A 21,957-nucleotide genomic window follows, 5' to 3' on the forward strand; every position below is an offset into this window, starting at 1 on the left:
TTGTTCTTTTCTCTGAAGGATTCAAGTGGAGATAAGGTCATGAAGTCACCCCTGAAAAACTAGTGTAACAAGCCTGATCCTTACACGTAAGGCAAAGTAGCAGTTTCTTCCTTTTTATTTCCTTTTGATGTAAAGCAATATAACTTTAGTTTTATATTTTTTAGTTGGGGAGGATCACCTATAATAGAACTATTGATAGCATTTTCATCATATCATTATGTTAGCTTGAAAAACCTTTGATCAGCAACCAAAGAGAGAGAAACTCACAAAAACGGTTACTGTCATTTACATATAGTACTTATCATCGAAGGCACAATGAACTTCAATCTAGTACATGCAAAAATACTCACTAGATCCTCTGGGAGGGAACAATGATCTGGGGTCTCGGGCTGCAAAGGAAAAGTAAATGTTAATTAGCTTTACTTATAAAATACAGTCTCCAGTATCAATTTAACTTCAAGAAGATACCCCTTTTCACCTATTAGATTGGCAAAGAAAAAAAAGTGTGACAAAACACTGCACGAGTGAAGGTGTGGGGAGGACAGCTCTCACAAGGATGTCCTGGGTGGAAATCTAAGGGCGTAACGACTCTGGAGAGCACCTAGACAAAATACGAAACTTTTAAATGAATACTGATTTGGCATTATCATGTATAACTGAAGATATACACACTATATGCCCAGCAATTTTAACCTGTGTTATAATTTCTAGAAAAGGCCCTCGCACAAGGCCTGTTTGTAACAGGAAAAAGCTAAACACAACCCAGAAGTCCACCAAGAGTACATTAATAAATTTTAAAAATGTATCAAACAACGGTCACTACATGGCGACAGGAATGAACAAACTACTACAACTATACACTACAACACGAATGCACCTCACAAACATAATGGTAAGAGAAAGCAGCCAGACCCCAAAGAAAATATATGTATGATTCCATTCATGTAAAGTTCAAACGCAAGTAAAACATCTGTGCTTTTGTAAGTCAGAACTGGAAGTGGGGGAGGGGCAAGGGATGGAGGCTGTGAGTGATAGAGGGCACTGGGGGATTCTGATGGTTTGCTAAACCTTCCATGTCTTTATTGGACGCTGGCTAAATGAGGTCTTATGAAAATTCACTTAGCATGCATTTTGAATATATTTTCTTTTTAAAATAAAGTTACTGATTGATTTTAGAGAGAGAGGAAGGGAGTTAGAGAAAGACAGAAACATCAATCTATTCCTGCATACACCCTGACCAAAGATTGAACTGGCAACCAACCCCTGCATATTGGGTTGATGCTCCAACCAACCAAGCCATCCAGCCACTGACCTATGCATTTTGCTTTGTGCGTTTTCTTTACTGCCTATTTCAATAAAAATACTTTGCTACATAAACTGATGATTGGCATCCCACATAGCCTGGCAAATCTTGCCCCTGGAATACATTCCGGAGAAACTCTTGCACATGTGCACTAGAAGAGGCATGAAAAATACTCACAGGAGCACTGTGTATAACAACCCCAAACTGATGACAGCCCTCATGCCAGTGAACAGAAAAATAGATACATCATGGTATATTCACACAATGCAATACTATACAGCAGGGGAAATGATGGCTTCAGAGCTCTAGGTATCCACATGGGTGCATGTGAAAAACCTCTGTGCTAAGTGAAAAGAGCCAGCGGCAAAAGAATACAATGTAATTTATAACCAGTACAGAACTGCAGAACTTTACATGTTGTTTAGGGCTTGGTAAATACATATTAACTGTAACAAAAAGCGGAGAATAATACATACAAAATTCAGAATACTGTTCCTCCTTGCAGGAGAGGGAGGAAGGTAAGTACTGAGGGCATTCTGAGAGGCACTGGCAATGCTGTTTCTAAAACCGGATGCTGCGTGTGTTTGCTAATTATTCCTTACACACAAATTATAAATCCTCTTTTGTGTCTAAGAATTATTTCATATTAAAACAATGGTAGCCTGACCTGTGAGTGCAGTGGATAGAACGTCAAACTGCAATGCTGAGGTCATTGATCTAAAACCCCGGGTTTACCCAGTCAAAGCACATACAAGAAGCAACTATGAGTTGATTCTTCCTCCCCACCCCTTTCTCCCGCCTCTAAAAATCAATAAATAAAATCTTTAAAAAAATAAAAATAAAACAATGTTATATTCTCCTTGACACAAATTTTATTTCTAGGAATTGAACCTACAAATATATTGCAAAATGATAAAAACCATAAAGGTATTCATTGGAGCCATCCCTCCCTAAAGGAAAACGTTTAAAAGTCACTGAAATGTACCTGACTTGTGGTGGTGCAGTGGATAAAGCATCAACCTGAGATGCTGAGGTGCCAGGTTCAAAAACCTGAGTTCACCGGCTTGAGCACGTGCTCACCTGGCTTGAGTGCAGGATCGCAGGCTTGAGCATGTGATCATCGACACGATCCCATGGTCACTGGTTTGAGTCCAAAGGTCACTGGCTTGAAGCCCAAGGTCATTGGCTTAAGCATGGGTCACTGGCTTGGCTTGAGTGCCCCCCTCCCAGGCATGTATAAGAAGCAGTAAACAACAACTAAAGTTATGTAACTACCAGTTGATGCTTCTCATCTCTTCCTTTCTGTCTCTCTCTAAAAAAAAAAAAGTTACCTAAATGCTCTCAATCATGATACATCCGTTCAGTAGACTATTTATTATATTTATTATACAACCTTTAAAGAGAAAGAGATCTGAGATGGAAGCATCTTGAAGATACAATAAATGGCAAAAGCAATCTCCAAAACTGTGCATAGTTTGCCACAACTGTTTTTAATATTGTTTTACAAATAAACCTTTCCAGACTTTGTCCTTGACAGAATACCAAGCTGAAAACCAAAGGGACTTTGGATCAATAAACACCATTTAAATAAATATTTCAAACTTCATGCTATAGACAGAAACAGACTTGCGCAGCAGTGTCTCAAAAGAGAATCTGGGTGCGGGGGCAGGGAAAGAAGTGTAGAACATGATACGCTGCTTAGAAGTTGGAATTTAAGAACACCATGAAGCCTTCAACATTAAGATGCTTGGAAGGAGAGAAAGGCAATTAAGTTTTCAAAAGCCTAAGAAATCTGACACCTCTCAGTTTTCCTGGAAAAAAATTCCTAATGTCATTCTGATGAATCAAAATGAAGAACCTGAGAGAGAAGAAATTGTGGTAAGAGAAATTGTGGGGAGCAGCAAACCCACCTAAATACAGAAACAAAAGTAAGCAATGGAAGAACTACGGTTATAAAAAATGATACATTTACTCTGACAGAGTACACTAAAAGACAAAACAAAACACTAATAAAAATTGGGGGAGAAGAAAAGAGGAGGTGGACTAAAGTGTGACATAGTTTACTTTTCCCACTTTCACAGCAGCCTGTCACTATGCAAAACTGAAACACGCAACTAAAAAAAAAGTGATTCCAACCTTGCACCACTCTCATCATAGGTTTTCATAACCTTTCAGGGAATTGTTGGAAACTACTATTTCTGGAGATGAGGAAAGAATTACCATACGTTCAACTATGATTTCACTTTGGCTTTTTTTTCTGATTTTAAATTTTATTGTATGGAACTCAAACCAGCCTGCATAATACTCTTTATTAATATGAAATTATTTGTCATCCTGGCCTTCTCCCTGAACTACACGCAGAAAAACATTTTCTTCCTGGTGACAGAGACAGAGAGAGAGAGACAGCGAGAGGGACAGATAGGGTCAGACAGACAAGAAGGGAGAGAGATGAGAAGCATCAAGTCTTCATTGTGGCTCCTTAGTTGTTCATTGATTGCTTTCTCATAAGTGCCTTGACCGAGGGTGGGGGGGATACAGCAGAGCAAGTGACCCCTTGGTGAAGCTAGAGACCATATAGAGTCATGCCTATGATCCCACACTGAAACCTGCACTCAAGCCAGCAACCTCAGGGTTTCAAAGCTGGGTCCTCTGCATCCCAGGCTGACCCTCTATGCACTGTGCCACCACTTGTCAGGCTTTTTTAAAAAAATAAATCTCATTTAATGATGGTTAGTTCGTGATGATGACTACATGACTTTTTGTTATCATCTTTGTTCTTTTCTACATTGTTTCAATTTTTCAGTAATGAACATATATCATTCATTTAAAAATAAACTCATTAAAAACAAACAAACCTCAGACTTATCCAAAACTACTTAAACTGAAAAAAGTGAAAAGAACAATTACCACCCAAAGAAAAATCAAATAAACAAAAAAAGGGACACAGATAATTTGAACAATTACTACAGATGAAGTCATAGTTATACAAATTCCATTGTCATCACGTAAAAGAGAGGAGGGATTAAGTATAATTCCAAATGAGAGTTCAGCTGAAGCTAATTGAAGCATATCACAAAATAAACTTTTTATGGAAAATCTTGCCTAGTATTTAGTAACATACATTAGTAAGCAAATCATCCAAAATATTTTTTAATTGTTTAGAACTGCTTAGAAACCACAGAAATAGGTTGAATGAACATGGCCCAACAGAGCTAGTATCTATAAAGCAATCTGCTATTTTTTACTGCTCTTGGCTGAACTCTCCTTTAAATATTATAATGAAATGCACTGAGTCTACTTTTGACTTGAGAAGTACTCTAGGGCACATAGGCTGGTAAAGTTCAGTGCAGCCCTGACATTGTTTCAGCCAGCTTCCCCTTTGTCACATGGCTCATATACCTTCATTACACAGACCCCAATTCCCATCAGTGCACTCAGCCTGGAAAATGAATTACCTACCCCCCTCAGTGTCAGCCCTTCCCATTGTTTTCTCTCCTATTCCTCAGAAAGGACTTCTACTCTCAAGAATCAATTAAGGGCTAAATTGAAAGGTTTCAGAACAAGACTCTTTCATTCCAGGACCCTGGTCCCAGGCTTAGAGCTGTACTTCTCACATTTCACCTACAAATTACCAATGTCAAAAATAAGAACAAGGATATCAGCAGCACAGAGCTAAACCAACATTAAAAGAAGTATAAAGTAGTAGCACAAACAATTGTGTTAACAAATTTGACAACATAGGTGAAATAGGCAAATTTCTTGAAAACCAACAACTTTCTGAAACTGGTAGAATAAACCACCTAAATTTCTATGCACTTGTTAGAGAAACTGAATTTATAATTTAAAATTTCTCACAAAGGAAACTGGCCCAAATGACTTCACTAGTGAATTACACCAAACCACTAAGTAACAAATAACATCAACTTTACTCATATTCTTTAACAGAAGGATATACTTCTGAAATAATTTTATGGAGCCAGCATAACTCAGACAGCAGAACCCTTTAAGAACATTACAAGGAAAAAAAAAATGTCAGATAGTATCCATCATGAACACAGATGTAAAAATCCTTAACAAAATATTAGCAAACTGAATCAAACATTTCATTAAAAGGATGATATATTGCCCAACCAGGTGGTGGCACAGTGAATAGAGCATCAGCCTGGGACGTTGAGGACCCAGGTTCGAAACCTTGAAGTGACCAGCTTTGAGCGCGAGTTTATCAGCTTAAGCACAGGGTCACTGGTTTGAGTGTGGGATCATAGACATGAACCCAAGGTCGCTGGCTTTTAAAAGGCGTTACTGGCTCAGCTGGAGCACCCCGGTCTAGGCACATATGAGAAAGCAATCAATGAACAACTAAGGTGTCGCAAAGAAAAACTAATGATTGATGCTTCTCATCTCTCTCCCTTCCTGTCTATCTGTCCCTGCCTGTCTCTCTCTCTCTCTCTCTAGCTTAAAAACAAACAAAAAGAAAACAATGAGGACCTGGCTGGTTGGCTCAGTGGTAGAGTGTCGGCCTGGCGTGCAGAAGTCCCGGGTTCGATTTCTGGCCAGGGCACACAGGAGAGGCGCCCATCTGCTTCTCCACCCCTCCCCCTCTCCTTCCTCTCTGTCTCTCTCTTCCCCTCCCACAGCGAGGCTCCATTGGAGCAAAGATGGCCCGGATGCTAGGGATGGCTCCTTGGCCTCTGCCCCAGGCGCTGGAGTGGCTCTGGTCGCAACAGAGCGACGCCCCGAGGGGCAGAGCATACCCCCCTGGTGGGCGTGCCAGGTGAATCCCGGTCGGGCGCATGCGGGAGTCTGTCTGACTGTCTCACCCCGTTTCCAGCTTCAGGAAAAAAAAAAAAAAAAAAGAGGCAAATGTATGTTATTCTTGTTTCCATAAATTGGTTATCAAACAAACGACTTTAAGTTAATAAAACTGGAACTGGAACTAATTTTATTTTTTGAAAAAAATAAAATAAAACTTACTCCCGGGGGTCAGCGAGCATGAAAGAAACTCACTACTCAAAGGGTTAAAGACTCTGAAAAGATGGAGAGATACACCATGCTCATGGGTCAGAACAGGGGTTGGGAAATACTTTCTATAAAAGGTCAGATAGTAAATATTAGGTTCTGTGGATGACACAGCCTCTGTCACAACCACTCTGCCACTGTTGCATGAAAGCAGCCATAATACATAATGAATGAGCATTGCTGTGTTGAAATAAAACTTTATTTTTCAAAAACAGGTGGAGGGCCAGATTTGACTCATAGTTTGCTGACCCATGGATTAAAAAACAGAAAAATATAAGGATGTTAATTCTTCTTAAGATTATCTATGGATTCAATGCATTACAAAAAATCCCAGAAGCTTTTTTATAGATATTAACAAACTGATAATAAAATTTACATTTTAATGTAAAAAACCTATAATAGCCAAAATAATCTTGAAAAACAAATACAAGAGGAATTGACATTACTTGATTTTAAGACTTATTATAAAGTTACAATAATCGAGCCAGCAGAGTACTGAGGTAATAATAAGCAAGGAGATCAATGGAATGGAGTCCAGAAAGAGACCAACATGTACTGCCAACTGACTTGTGATAACAGAGCCAAGATAATTCAATGGGGAAAAAATAGTCTTTTCAACAAATGGTACTGGAAAACTAAATGTTTCTATGAAAAAAAAATTAAATCTTGCCCCATACCGCACATCAAAACCAAAAATTATCATGAGATAGATTAGTGACCTCAATATAAACACTAAATCTATAAAGTTCCTCAAAGAAAACATGAGACTATCTGTGTAAATTAAGAGGTAATCAATAATTTCTCAGAAGGATGCCGTAAGTTCTAAGCATAAAAAAAATGAATAAGCTACGTTTCAATATTAAAAACTGCTCAAGAAAATAAAAAGGTAAGACAAAGATTAGGAAAAATATTCAAGATCATATCTCATATCCAGATCATATAGGAATTCCTACAAGACAATACCGATTTAAAAAAAATATTTGGAGGCCCTGGCCAGCTGGTTCAGTGGTAGAGTATTGGCCTGGCCTGTGGATGTCCCAGTTTGATTTCAGGTCAGGACACACAGGAGAAGCAACCATCTGCTTCTCCACTCCTCCCCCTCCCTCACCTTCTCCTCCCACAGCCATAGCTCAAATGGTTCAAGCATATCAGCCCTAGGCACTGACGATGGCTCTGTGGAGCGTCCACCTTAGGTGCTAAAAATAGCTCGGTTGCAAGCATGGCCCCAGATGGGCAAGCCCCAGAGGGAGTTACCAGTTGGATCCGGGACAGAGTACATGTGGGAGTCTGTCTTTCTATCTCCCCTCATCTCACTTAGAAAAGAAAAAAAAAAAAAAAAAGGATTTGGAGCCCTGGCAGGATAGTTCAGTTGTTTAGAGGATTTTCCTGAAGTATAGAGATTGCCGGTTTGATCCCTGGTCAGGGTACAAACAGGAGCGAATCACTGTTTCTGTCTCTCTTCCTCTTCCTCTCTCTTCAAAATAAATAAATAAATTTTTTTAAAAACAGGTAAAAAAATTTAGATATATATTTCTCCAAAGATGAAATATAATGGCCAACAACCGTATGAAATGATACTTAGCATCACTAGTCATCAGGGAAATGAAAACTAAAACCATAATGACATACCAGTACATACCCACTAGAATAGCTAAATAAAAAACAGTTAATATCACAAAATATTGTAATCTGCTACAATAACTATGGAAAACCATTTGGCAATTTCTGAAATACAAATTTACCATATGACTCTGCTATTCTACTCCCATGTATTTACCCTTATGAAATAAAACAATAGGTCCACAAAAACACTTGCAAGGCATGTTCATGGCAGTTTTATTCATAACATGAAATTTTAAACATCTCAAATGCCCTTTAAAAAGAAAATAGTTAAACAGATTGTGGTACTGTATATCTATATAATGGAATATGTAGTATATCTATATAATGGCATACTACTCAGTAATAAAAAGGGAAAACTACTGATTCATGTGACAACGTGGTTGAACCTTAAAAACAATTACACTCAGTTAAACTAAACACAAAAGAATATATAGTGGCTAATTTCCATTTTTATGGAGTTCAATAGCAGGCAGAACTCTGTTTAGAGTACAGAAATCAGAACAGTGGTAGGGAAGGAAATAAATAGAATTTTTAGGGTAGTAGAAGAGTGTATCTTAATTGGGTACTGGTTAGTGTGACTCTCAGGCTTAGCATTTGAACAGGAGGGCAGATGGTGCAGCAACCACCTTGTTGTAGTGGAATTAAAACCTACAAGGAGAGCTTGACCAAGTGGTGGCGCAGTGGATAGAGCATCGAATTGGGATGCAGAAGACCCAGGTTCAAGACCCCGAGGTCGCCAGCTTGAGCGCGGGCTCATCTAGTTTGAGCAAAGCTCACCAGCTTGGACCCAAGGTCGCTGGCTCCAGCAAGGGGTTACTCGGTCTGCTGAAGATCCGCCGTCAAGGCACATATGAGAAAGCATTCAATGAACAACTAAGGTGTCGCAACGAAAAACTAATGATTGATGCTTCTCATCTCTCTCAGTTCCTGTCTGTCTGTCCCTATCTATCCCTCTCTCTGACTCTCTGTCTCTGTATAAAAAACAAACAAACAAAAAGAAAACCTACAAGATTTCCTAGGGCAAATACACCAACCCTGGACAGCCTATCTCCAAACTGCTCATAGTGAGAGAAAAATAAAATCCTTTGTTGGTTAAACCATTGTAGCTGGATTCTGTTTATATGTGGGGGCTATCACAATCCTGATACAATGATCAACACAATAAATGAGAAACACACACCATTACTATTTACTGACAACTACATTAACCTATCAAATAATTCAAAAGGAAAACCAACAGAGATCATACCTTAGCAGCGGTATTTGGTTTCATTCCACAGCGGTAGGTCTTTGCTATCTGTGGAGTAAGCTGGATTTCCTTGGTAAGTTGCCTCCATTTTCCACACTCAGGTTTTGTACACTGAACCTGGATGGAAAATAACATGTTAAGGTAAATCAGTTGGCTAATCTTGAGCCTGCATTTCTCTCCTCCAACACTCACTTTGGCATCTTCGTCACATGATTTCACCAACCTTTTAGCGCTGCTAAGTCTTATTCTCTCACTTGCATGACCACCACCCATATAATCCACTTTTACCCCATTAGAGTAATTTCTGATTCAATACTAGCTCAGGCACCAGGAAAGTGCTAAGAGGATCTGACTACTATTGTCAGAAAGGTTTTCCAGCTCTTACCTAAGGAAATAATCAAAGTTCAATTTAGTTACTGTTAGTCATAAAGTATGTGCACTAAATGAAATGTGGTATCCTGAGTAGGATCCCAGCAGAATATAAAGACACTAGTGAAAAAGTTGATGAAATCCAAATAAAGTCTGTACTATAGTTACTAGTACTGTATTAATGTTAATTTCTTAGTTGGACAAATAATCACAGGGTGTTAGATACTAACATTAGGAGAAACTGGGTGAAGGATATATGGTAACTTTCTATATTATCTTGCAACTTTTTTGTATATTTAAAATAATCTAAAATAAAAACTAATTTTTTTTAAAAAAAGTAGGCAGATATACTATATATACGCAAAATAATGAAATTGGATCTTTATTTCACACACATCTAAAAATTAACTCAAAATAGATCAAACACTGTAATGTAAGAGCTAAAATGATAGAACTCTTAGAAGAAAAAATAGGATCCAATCTTCATGACCTGAGATTTAGCAATGGATTCTTAGATACGACACTGAAAGCATATTCAACAACAACAAAATATAGATAAACTGTACTTCATCAAAATTAAAAACTTTTGTGCCCCAAAGGACATTATTATGAAAGTGAAAAGACAACCTATAAGAGAAAATACTTGTGAATTCTATATCTATATCCAGAATATATAAAAAACGCTTACAACTCAATGACAAAAGACAACCCAATTTAAAAAAGGCAAAAAACCAAAAAGATATTTCTCCAAAGATATAAAACGGCTAAAAAGCACACAAAAAGATGCAGTAGCAATTAGGGAAATGCAAATCAAAACCACAGCCCTGGCCGGTTGGCTCAATGGTGGGGCATTGGCCTGGCATGTGGATGTCCCGGATTCAATTCCCAGTCAGGGCACACAACAGAAGCACCCATCAGCTGTTCCACCCCTTCCCTTCTCACTTATCTCTCTCTCTTCTCCTCCTGAAGCCATGGTTTGATTGGAGAGAGTTGGCCCCAGGCACTGAGGATGGCTGTATGGCCTTTGCCTCAGGTGCTAAGAAGAGCTCCGTTGCTAAGCAACAAAGCACGCCCTGGATGGGCAGAGCATCATCCCCTAGTGGGTTTCCTGGGTGGATTTCAGTTGCAGTGCATGTAGGAGTCTGTCTCTTTGCCTCCCCTCCTTTCATTGAGTGAATAAAAAGAGAAACAAAAAATACCCTCAATGAGCCTGACCTGTGGTGGAGCAGTGGATTAAGCGTTGACCTGCAATGCTGAAGTTGCCAGTTCAAAACCCCCAGCTTACATAGTCAAGGCACATGCAAGAAGCAACTACAAGCTGATGCTACCTGGTCCTCCCCCCCCACTTTCTCTTTCTCTTTCTCTTTCTCTCTCCACTCTCTCAAATCAGTAAATAAAATCTTAAAAAAAAAAAAAAGACCACAATGATACACCACTTCACACCCATTAGGACAGCTAGAACAATAACAACAAAAAGGGAAAACATGAATTGGTAAGGATGTGGAGAAATTTTTTTTTTATAAAATTTTTATTTTTTATTTTTATTTTTTACAGAGACAGAGGGACAGATAACAACAAAAAGGGAAAACATGAATTGGTGAGGATGTGGAGAAATTTTTTTTAATAAAATTTTTATTTTTTATTTTTATTTTTTACAGAGTCAGATAGGGACAGAGAGACAGGAACAGAGAGAGATGAGAAGCATCCATCACCAGTTTTTCATTGTGACACTTTAGTTGTTCATTGATTGCTTTCTCACATGTGCCTTGACGGGGGGGGGGGGGGGGGGGGGCTACAGCGGACCGAGTGACCCCTTACTCGAGCCAGCGACCCTGGGCTCAAGCTGGTGACCCTTGCCCAAACCAGATGAGCACACGCTCAAGCTGGCGACACTGGGGTCTCGAACTCGGGCCCTCTGCATCCCAGTCCGACACTACATCCACTGAGCCACTGCCCGGTCAGGTGGATGTGGAGAAATTTAAATCTTTATACACTACTGGTAGAAATGAAAGATGCCACAGCAGTTGCTAAGGAAAACAGTTCAGTAGTCCTTAAAAATGTAAAACATGGACTGTGATTCAACAATTTTATTCTTTTCATACTGAAAAGAATTGAAAACAGGTATTCAAATAAATATTTGTACACAAATATCATAGCAGCACTATTTGTAAAAATTAAAAGGTAGAAGTGACTCAGCCATCCATGAACAGGTGAATGGATAAATTAAATCTGCCAAATCCATATAATGGAATATTATTCACCCATAAAAAGAATATATGCTACAACATGGATGAACTTCAAAAACATTATGCTGAGTGAAAGAGACCAGTCATGAGAAGTCATATACTGCATGATTTCTCTATATAAAATATCCAAAATAGGTAAATTCATAAGAGAGAAATCAGATTAGTGGTTTCCAGGGACTAGGGGAGAGAAAAATGAGAGGTGACTACTTAATGGGGACAGGTTTACTCTGTGAATGATAACAGTGCTTGGAATTAGAGAGAACTGGTGGCTGCACACACTGCCAATGTACTAAGTGCCACTGAAGTGTATGTTTTAAAAGAGTTGATTTTATAATATGTGAGGTTCACGTCAATAAAAAAATTTTAAGTGCAAGAAAAGCCTTACTCTACCTATGATATTAAAAATTTAGAAAATCATATATTAAATGATGGGATATTTATCCACTATATGCAATACTACAAATTATTTTCAAAAACTGGCTAAAAGAAAAAACACTATAAAGCTGAATTTAAAAAAAGTTAAAAGTTAACAAAATATTATATCCAAAGTATGTTAACCTTATTAGGATTTGTATATAAAGCATGAAATTGTGTTTAAAGATACATTTAAAAAATTAACAAAGAACCCTGACCAGGCAGTGGCACAGTGGTTGGAGAATGGACCTGGGATGCAGAGGACCCAGGTTCAAAACTCCAAGGTCACTGGCTTGAGCGTAGGCCCATCTATCTGGCTTGAACACAGGCTTACCAGCTTGAGCTCAAGGTTGCCAGCTTGAGTGTGGGATCATGGACATGACCCCATGGTTGCTGGCTTGGGCTCAAAATTGCTGGTTTGAAGCCCAAGGTCTCTAGCTTGAATCCAAGGTCACTGCCTTGAGCAAGGGGTCACTGGCTCAGCTGGAGCCCCCCCCCCCCATCAAGGCACATATGAGAAAGCAATCAATGAACAACTAAGGTGCTCCGACTACGAGTTGATGCTTCCCATCTCTCTCCCTTCCTGTCTCTAAAACTAAAATAAATAAATAAATAAATAAATAAATAATTTAACAGAATAAAAGAAAGATACATAAGTTTAGCAATGGCTTTCACCAGCCGGTGAAAAGTCTTTAGTTTCTTCCTTATACTATGTTGAGTTATCTAAGTTCCCTACAAAAGTAAAAAATGTGATTTCCTTTAATAGACATAGAACAACAAATGTAATAAAAAAAGTTTTGTACAAATCAGTATTTTCATCCATTCTTCTTGTTTTTTAGGTCAAGTGCCTCACAGAATAATAAAGCATTATCCTTTTTACCCAGTAGGGGAGCTGCTGGTCCGCCATGAAAGCTTTGGGACTAGGTTCAGTTTTTCCATTGGTAGTCCATACTTTTTTCCATGTAGTATATTTGTCATATCCATCCTTATGGCTGAAAAATAATAAAAATATATCAAACTATAAGTTAATTGGACTTTCAAAACAGGAGGCAGGTTAGAAAATCTTATGTAAAAGATACAACTAGGCATCTTATAAAAAAAAAAAAGGAGGAAGTTATGATGCTACCCATAAAGAGGCTATCAGGAAGGGACAGCTGCTCCCTGTCTGTCTGAGCTCTCTCTAGTTGTGAGCATCTTCCCTCACATCTCGGCATTCATCCCCCTAGGCACTGTTACAGAATACTAAAGCAGCTCCTGGAGCAGGGGTTGGGAACCTATGGCCCACAAGCCAGATGTGGCTCTTTTGATGGCTGCGTCTGGCTCGCAGACAAATCTTTAATAAAAAAGATAATAACGTTAAAAATATAAAACATTCTCATGTATTACAATCCATTCATTTCCTACCATTCATGTTCATGGTTGCCGGTGGCTGGAGCCAATCACAGCTGTCCTCCAGGACAACACCAAATTTTTATTGGATAATGAGTAACGTACACGGGTCGTTGTATGGCTCTCATGGAATTACATTTTAAAATATGTGGCATTCATAGCTCTCTCAGCCAAAAAGGTTCCCGTACCCTGTGTTAGAGTTTCTGCAACTTGCAGACTAAGAGAGTGTCTCACAGCAGTTATTTTTTGAACCTTGAGTGTGCACACATATGAGCACACACACATGCAAACTTCAGCAAAAAGTTCTGGCACAGCTGTAGTCAACACAGAGGTGACTATAACAGTGGAATAATTCAGTAAGCTTGTGGGCTTAGCGTGAACCATCTGACCCCCTCCTCGACCCCACCCCTGCCCCTTCCACTACGAAAACCTCTCACACTTAGAGACCAGACCTTCTGTAGTAATGGTCAAAGCACTCATTGCAGAAATGCTCCCCACAGGAGAGGTGATACCATCGGGAGGTGTAGCCATTCTTGGCACATCTGAAAATAGCAAAAACATGTAGCTTTGGTAACAAATAATATTTCTTCTCACTTTAAAAAAACGAAACAAAGCAAAAACATGTTTTGAGCTCCTCCTGTGAGCCCATGTTGCAGTCTCTCTACTTAGAATCCTACCAACCAGGAGCTAGTAACAGGGAAAGTAGAATGGATGATTGATAGGTGATAACGTGGTGAGGACACAGGGGCTTAGACCAGAGGACCTAACCTATAACCTAGGTGGATGGACATTAAAGGGCCTAGGGCTTAGGAGCTTTATCAAGACTCCCTGGAGCCTGACCAGGCGGTGGCGCAGTGGATAGCGCAACAGACTGGGATGCGGAAGACCCAGGTTCGAGACCCCAAGATCGCCAGCTTGAGCGCAGGCTCATCTAGTTTGAGCAAGGCTCACCAGCTTGGACCCAAGGTCTCTGGCTTGAGCAAGGGGTTACTCGGTCTGCTACAGCCCCTGGCCAAGGCACATGAGAAAGCAATCAATGAACAACTAAGGAGTCGCAACAAAAAACTAATGATTGATGCATCTCTCTCCGTTCCTGTCTGTCTGTCACTGTCTATCCCTATCTCTGACTCTCTGTCTCTACAAAAAAAAAAGACTCCCTGGAGGAATGATAGGGTTTTATGACATGAAACAAGAAATGTGGCTGCTGCAAATCTCACGTGGATGAAGGAGAAAAGTCATCTCAATAATAACATCTGAACCAATAGTGAATAGTGAATGAAACTGGCCATCTGGACTCTGACCCTTGAGCAATCAATCTGGCAAGTATGACCTGTCAAATGGCCAAAAATTTGATAAAAGAATGAAATCTGTTGCCACAATGAATACTAACACCAGTACTCTTCATGATTAAAAAAAACAAAAATGGGGCCCTGGCCAATTGGCTCAGTGGTAGAGCGTCGGCCTGGCGTGCAGGAGTCCTGGGTTCGATTCCCGGCCAGGGCACACAGGAGAAGCACCCATCTGCTTCTCCATCCCTTCCCCTCCCCCTCTCCTTCCTCTCTGTCTCTCTCTTCCCCTCCTGCAGCCAAGGCTCCATTGGAGCAAAGTTGGCCCGGGCACTGGGGATGGCTCTGTGGCCTCTGCCTCAGGCGCTAGAATGGCTCTGGTTGCAACAAAGCAACGTCCCAGATGGGCAGGGCATCGCCCCCTGGTGGGCGTGCGGGGTGGATCCCAGTCCAGTGCATGCGGGAGTCTGACTGCCTCCCAGTTTCCAACTTCAGAAAAATACAAAAACAAACAAACAAACAAAAAAAACAAAAATGGGATTTGTGTCCCAGGTTTTACTGAATCTTAAGCCTTCATTGAAGATTTTTCTCTAGAAGTGAAAGGTCATGCTTGCATCATCCCAATAAAAATGGCAAGTACAGTTAGCCTCATTGTATCAATGAGACCTGTTTATGCCTATTGGAAGAGGAGTTGCATTATATGAAGGAGAAAAGAAGCCTAGGAGAAGGAAATACCTGCTGGGCTACAGGGAACCCCACAGTTCTCTGCTGCGTCCTGATCCCTGACCCCTATCTCACCCTCAACCCCCAAGAGAAGTACAGCCATGGTCAGTGGAGTCTGGGGACACTGAGTGACCACTGTGTAGAGCTGAGATGGCTATGTCTAACAAGGGGAGCATATAGAAGGGTGTGGTGTGTATAGAATATACAGGCAATGTCGCTATTATTAGATGACTTATAGTAAATGTGACTATCTTTGAGGATGATGTTCCCACAAAGAACGCTCACAGGCAGAAATGTGAGGCCAAGGCATGTCATCCCAACAGACCTTTCAGAAGTACTTGCAAAGCACACTGGGCATGTTGCTGTACAGCCTGCCTTTTCACATTTCCTGTACTTCTTCTCTGACCCACCGTCTTCATCCTCATCTGTCATCTCCGCTGCTTTTTTCTTTGCCTGAAGAAGAACCAGCTAAGGTTAAGATTTCACCAGAATGGCCAAAGGTGAATGTGGTAGAAGGTTTACTACTGAAAGGACTTCCATGTTAGGAGGAGTTTGAACATGAAAATAAGCATCCTGGCAGTAGGATGGGGGCTGACAACACAGCAACTTCCTTGAGACTGTATGGTGCAAATAAGTCACTAACTTGCCTGAGATATAGAACCAGCACTTTAACGACAGGTCTTTGAGGAGAGCTAAAATGCATGCAAGCCTTTTTCTTGGGAAAAATCTGTATCAATCAAAATAAAAGCCACTCTCAAATTAGGATATTTTTTTCTTAGGGCAATTATATCCTCTTAGTATTGTACATAAAAAAAAACACAACACAAGTAGAAAAATTCTAGAAAAATAATTACATCATTCATGATTTTTCTTAAGGGAAAAAAAAAAAGCCCTACAACAGAGATGGCAACAAGTAACCCATTAACAGCACTCAACCAGCGACAAGCTGACGTCAAATTTGTTTAAATGACAGCAAGCCAAGCATGGTCTGGCCCCAGCTCACATCCTGGAGGCAATCACACAGCTGCAATGCTCTGCACACTCCATGCTGGCTCACACCCTATGACAGGGGTCCCCAAACTTTTTACACAGGGGGCCAGTTCACTGTCCCTCAGACCATTGGAGGGCCGGACTATAAAAAAAAACTATGAACAAATCCCTATGCACACTGCATTTATCTTATTTTAAAGTAAAAAAACAAAATGGGAACAAATACAATATTTAAAATAAAGAACAAGTAAATTTAAATCAACAAACCGACCAGTATTTCAATGGGAATATGGGCCTGCTTTTGGCTAATGAGATGGTCAATGTGCTCCTCTCACTGACCACCAATGACAGAGGTGCCCCTTCCAGAAGTGCGGGGGGGGGGGGGGTGGTAAATGGCCTCAGGGGGCCGCATGCGGCCTGGGGATCCCTGTCCTATGTCTTCATCTTTGCAGTTCTGTCTGCGGTATGCTTTTCACATTGCATCACTATACTGTGATTGCTCCGTGTGAACTTCTCCATGAGTGTGCAAGTTCCCTGAGGAGTGAAATTGTATCTTTTCATTTCTAATTCTTCAGTCCCAGTGAGAATAATTCTGTGTGCTCAAAACAGATGCACAGAAAAAACAAATGATAATACCTGCCTACCGGAACTCCTTAAAGGAAGGCTATCTGGAGAATGATCAAAAGATGCTTTTTTCTTTGTTCTCCCCCGCAGGGTTGCCATTGTATCAGATACTCTGCAAAAAATTTAAGAAAAAAAATTTTTAAATAAGCCATTAAATATTAGTATTTGAAAATACTTTTAACATTCTGGAGCAAAGTTATTATGCTGTACTAGGTAACAATATATTCTCTGCAGTTAGATTGCCTGAATATGAAGCCATTGCTTTCAAGTTCTTCAATGTCTCTAAGATCTCAGTGTTCTCATATACAAAATGGGCATAGCACGAGTGCATCATAACGTTAGTGAGCATTAAGTAAAGTAACTTATTTAAAACATCATGACTGGCATATTATTTAAGTATGCAATAAATGTTATCCACTAGTAGTATGTACATTTAAAGACATAAAATTGAGAAAAACACTGCTCAAGTGACCAATAAACAAATTACACTGTAAAATTCAATGAACAAAAACACCTAGTTTTTGTCTGTTTCTCTCCATTTTACTGTGTCTTCTTCACAGGTCCTGAATTTTGTCATTTATACTTTAAAAAGAAAACTCATTCATTCCTTCTAGGTAAAACCCAACAAATAAACCTCAGACACACCATCTAGTCACTACCAAATAGAGGAATCTGGGATAGTTACTGTATATTCTACTGAAAAAATTTTATAAGTTCTCAAACTAGTCAAATAACAGCACAGTTAAGAACCAAAAGTCTTCGAGAAAAATAATACATAGCAATCATGAAAGACTGAATTATCAAATTAGTATTTTTTTAATTAAGTTAGAGAAAAAATAAAAAATGCTTAGCAGAAATAAGCACTCAATAATATATTGGTTCTATTATCACACACCTCCTTCCTTGATCTATTGTATTTACTATATACATACACTTACACAAAATAATATATAAAATAAATAGAACATATATAGATAAGAAATTTGAAAGTGGAAAAGTGTTGCCATAATATACAAATTTCACATACAGGAATACCTAGGAGATACTGTGGGTTTGGTTCCAGACCATAATAAAGTGAGTCATAATCTTTTTTCTGGCCTGGGGGTGGGGGGGAGTTATCTTGACTTCAATCAGCAAAAAAAAAAAAAAAACTGTCACACCTGTGAAGTGCAACAAAGTGAGTGAGGCACACCTTAATCTTGAAGAAAAGCTTTGAGGGGCTTGTAATGCTATTTTTACTATCTGCGAGTTCTACTACTCCTAGGAACATTTTTAATGGATTATTAACATCACGTGTGGAGTTTTCTAGCTACATCACCTTTGAGAAATCATGACACTGATGTTATGGATGATCTTCCTTTCACAAACTGTTTACTTCCTTAAAACCTATTCTGAAATGCATTATAGCTCTTTAAGTATTAAATAAGTTATTGTCTAGTTCTACAGCACTCTAGATACAGATGGATAAAGCACTAATAATGTTAAAAGTACTACTACTTACCTAGAATTGTTAAACTCAAAGGCAGCTTCCTGGATCACATTTATATTCTCAAAAGGCTGTCCAATCTAACAAATCTCTTTATATAAATCATATATCCCACATTATTCACAAAATGAAACACAAATAAGGCATATGTAAATACAGTACTTATAAATGTATAACATATATAAAAGTATTGCAACAAAAATCTTTCAGTTAAGCCTGACCAGGTGGTGGCACAGTGGATAGAGCATCGCACTGGGATGTGGAGGACCCAGGTTCGAGACCCCAAGGTCACCAGCTTGAGCGCAGGCTCATCTGGTTTGAGCAAAGCTCACCAGCTTGGACCCAAGGTCGCTGGCTTGAGCAAGGGGTTACTTGGTCTGCGGTAGCCCCACGGTCAGAGCATGTATGAGAAAGCAATCAATGAACAACTAAGGTGTCGCAAGGAAAAACTAATCTAATGATTGATGCTTCTCATCTCTCTCCATTCCTGTCTGTCTGTCCCTATCTATCGCTCTCTCTGACTCTCTCTCTTTGTCTCTGTAAAAAATAAAAATAGGCCCTGGCCAGTTGGCTCAGCGGTAGAGCGTCGGCCTGGCGTGCGGGGGACCCGGGTTCGATTCCCGGCCAGGGCACATAGGAGAAGCGCCCATTTGCTTCTCCACCCCCCCCCTCCTTCCTCTCTGTCTCTCTCTTCCCCTCCCGCAGCCAAGGCTCCATTGGAGCAAAGATGGCCCGGGCGCTGGGGATGGCTCCTTGGCCTCTGCCCCAGGCGCTAGAGTGGCTCTGGTCGTGGCAGAGCGACGCCCCGGAGGGGCAAAGCATCGCCCCCTGGTGGGCGTGCCGGGTGGATCCCGGTGGGGCGCATGCGGGAGTGTGTCTGACTGTCTCTCCCCGTTTCCAGCTTCAGAAAAATACAAAAAAAAAAAAAAAAATCTGTGTTGTCTGGGGAAAATATGACTGAAGATTTTGAGTAGTATACTTTCACCTTTAATTATAGTATATGATTTATAGTAACGTAGCCTCATCCTTTTTTGACACCTGCAGTAATTTCTGTATTTTCACGGTTGCTAGGTTCTTGGAGCTTAAAATGGAGGGGAAAAAATTTAAATAAACTTAAAAGGACTTGTACAGTTTTTGTGTTTTTAAATATAATCTCAGAAATACTGATCTAAAGTGTCACTAAAACAAGTTAATGTACTGAAGTGCTTTTCCACCTGGTTCTTCAAATTAACAAACACACCTAATTTTAAACATAATCAATTTGTTTCATGTTCCATATAATTTTATAAGCATATATCTTCCTAATTTTAAATTCATAGTTTTGGTTTTCTTTTAATGTGACCCAAAAAGTGGGTTGGGGGGGTAAATATGTAAGTGGATATATCAATGCCTAGACTTCTATTTTTATAATTCTCAGAATTTTTTCTGAAATAATTTTTCAAAAATATTTTTAAAAACACACATACAGCCTGACCAGGCGGTGGCGCAGTGGATAGAGCGTCGGACTGGGATGTGGAGGACCCAGGTTCGAGACCCCGAGGACACCAGCTTGAGCGCGGGCTCATTTGGTTTGAGCAAAAGCTCACCAGCTTGGACCCAAGGTTGCTGGCTCCAGCAAGGGGTTACTCGGTCTGCTGAAGGCCCGCCGTCAAGGCACATATGAGAAAGCAATCAATGAACAAACTAAGGTGTCACAATGCAGAACGAAAAACTAATGGTTGATGCTTCTCATCTCTCTGTTTCTTTCTGTCCCTGTCTATCCCTCTGACTCTCTCTCTGTCTCTGTAAAAAAAAAAAAAATCCAAAAACCCCCCAAAAACACACATACAGTTTTCATAAAAATAAATCAGAGTGACTCCAGGTTGGAATACAAATTTATAGTGGCATCAGCATTTCTAAAAATAAGAAACCTAGAAACTTCTTTAGACAACAGAAATAGGAATTTCCCTTTGGGCCACGTAAAATAAGGCAGGACCAGCACCCACACTAATCAAATTTTCCAAAATATGGATCCAGTTCAATTACCTGAATGCTTTGTTGATTACTTTCCCTGCCTGGAAGACTATTAATTATTGATGGTCATTTTCTCATGTACCTCCTTAAGAAACCTTCCCTTCCACTTGCCTTTCTTCCACTGAAATCGATAATTTCTTTTTAAGCCAACCAACCAAACAAAACCCAAAAGCCTTCAGTTTGTGAATGTGGAGTGATGGATATCCCCCAATAGACTGGTCTATGGGTTCCTGCGCGCTCACCCAAGGGAAGGCTAGGCCTCTTACTGGCGAGGTTCCATGTCACGGAACCCCAACTTTCTGCAGCTGGGCCTTCCTCTTCTTCCTGTTTCACCTGCCAGCTGCCAGGCTGTTGACTAACAACTACCATTATGGGGCCGCTCCCTGCGGGTTCTCAGTCCCGGAGGAGTTACCCCAGCAACCCCGCAATGCTGATCGTGCCTCAATGCGTGGTGGCCGCACTGGAGCGTTATTACGACACCTGCAAGGTTGTAAGGGCTCCTCACCGCCACTCTCTCGGCTGAGAACAAGCGAGGAGTTCCTACTCCGGACTGTGGGTTTTCCCCACACACACTTCCCAGGTGACAGGGCTCGAACAGTCCCCAGGAGGGAGCTCCAGCGTTCCCTTTGCCATCTGCAGCCACCCAGCTTTCCAAAAAGCTTTCCCGTCTGTTCTCCAAAGTCGGAGAAGCAACAGCCTCCGGGGCTCACCTGAGCTCTGAAAAGGAGCAAGCAGTCGCGAGAATGCAGCGCTGTACAGAAAGATTAGGAGAGGGGATTAGGAGAGACCCGCAAAACCAAGACGAATCGGGAGTTCCGTCGCCGGAACACCCCCGCCTTGGAATTCCTCCTCTTCAGACAGGGATCCCCACCCTGCACCCCGCAGAGGCAGGTATCAGCCCCTCGGGCATCCGTCCACCTACCACCCGAGCGAGGGGCGCTGCACAGAGGGAGAAGGAGGGTTTGCACCCCAGCCAAGCTGCTTTGTACAGAGCTGTCAGCCGAAATCCGCCGCAGCCCCTACGGCCACCCCCGGAGCCGCATGCGCCTCACCTCTGAGCGCGTGCGAGACGGCGCGCGCCGCCCCGGGCCGCGGGCGCCTCTCCCGAGACGCGCGCGGCGCGCACAGGATTGCAGGACCCGCGCGGCGAGCCGCAGCTCTCGCTCTGCCGTGGCCGCCGCCGCCGCTTCCGCCCCTGTGACGGCGTGACCTGGAGTGGGAGG

At 40.9% G+C, this 21,957-nt stretch overlaps 1 protein-coding gene across 5 annotated transcripts in view; it reads right to left on the bottom strand.

Moving 5' to 3' along the window:
• Positions 1–21,933, bottom strand: part of KDM1B (lysine demethylase 1B) — a 63,225-nt gene extending 41,292 nt beyond the window's left edge. For 2 of the 5 annotated variants that reach the window (XM_066268305.1, XM_066268301.1), the window contains exons 1-7: positions 21,787–21,933; positions 17,248–17,347; positions 15,947–16,074; positions 14,065–14,154; positions 13,104–13,215; positions 9,195–9,311; positions 351–389 (exon numbers count right to left, since the gene is read on the bottom strand). In XM_066268305.1, coding sequence (XP_066124402.1) covers positions 351–389; positions 9,195–9,311; positions 13,104–13,215; positions 14,065–14,154; positions 15,947–16,074; positions 17,248–17,334 — 573 coding nt within the window. In that variant the 5' untranslated portion in view covers positions 17,335–17,347; positions 21,787–21,933. Of the gene's footprint in view, positions 1–350; positions 390–9,194; positions 9,312–13,103; positions 13,216–14,064; positions 14,155–15,946; positions 16,075–17,247; positions 17,348–21,444; positions 21,486–21,656; positions 21,673–21,786 lie in introns of those variants that run through there. The other 3 variants (XM_066268302.1, XM_066268303.1, XM_066268304.1) reach the window with 3 other exon arrangements.
• Between the last annotated feature and the right edge of the window lie 24 nt (positions 21,934–21,957).

Source organism: Saccopteryx bilineata, chromosome 3, assembly GCF_036850765.1.
Source record: "Saccopteryx bilineata isolate mSacBil1 chromosome 3, mSacBil1_pri_phased_curated, whole genome shotgun sequence".
Taxonomy (NCBI): domain Eukaryota; kingdom Metazoa; phylum Chordata; class Mammalia; order Chiroptera; family Emballonuridae; genus Saccopteryx; species Saccopteryx bilineata.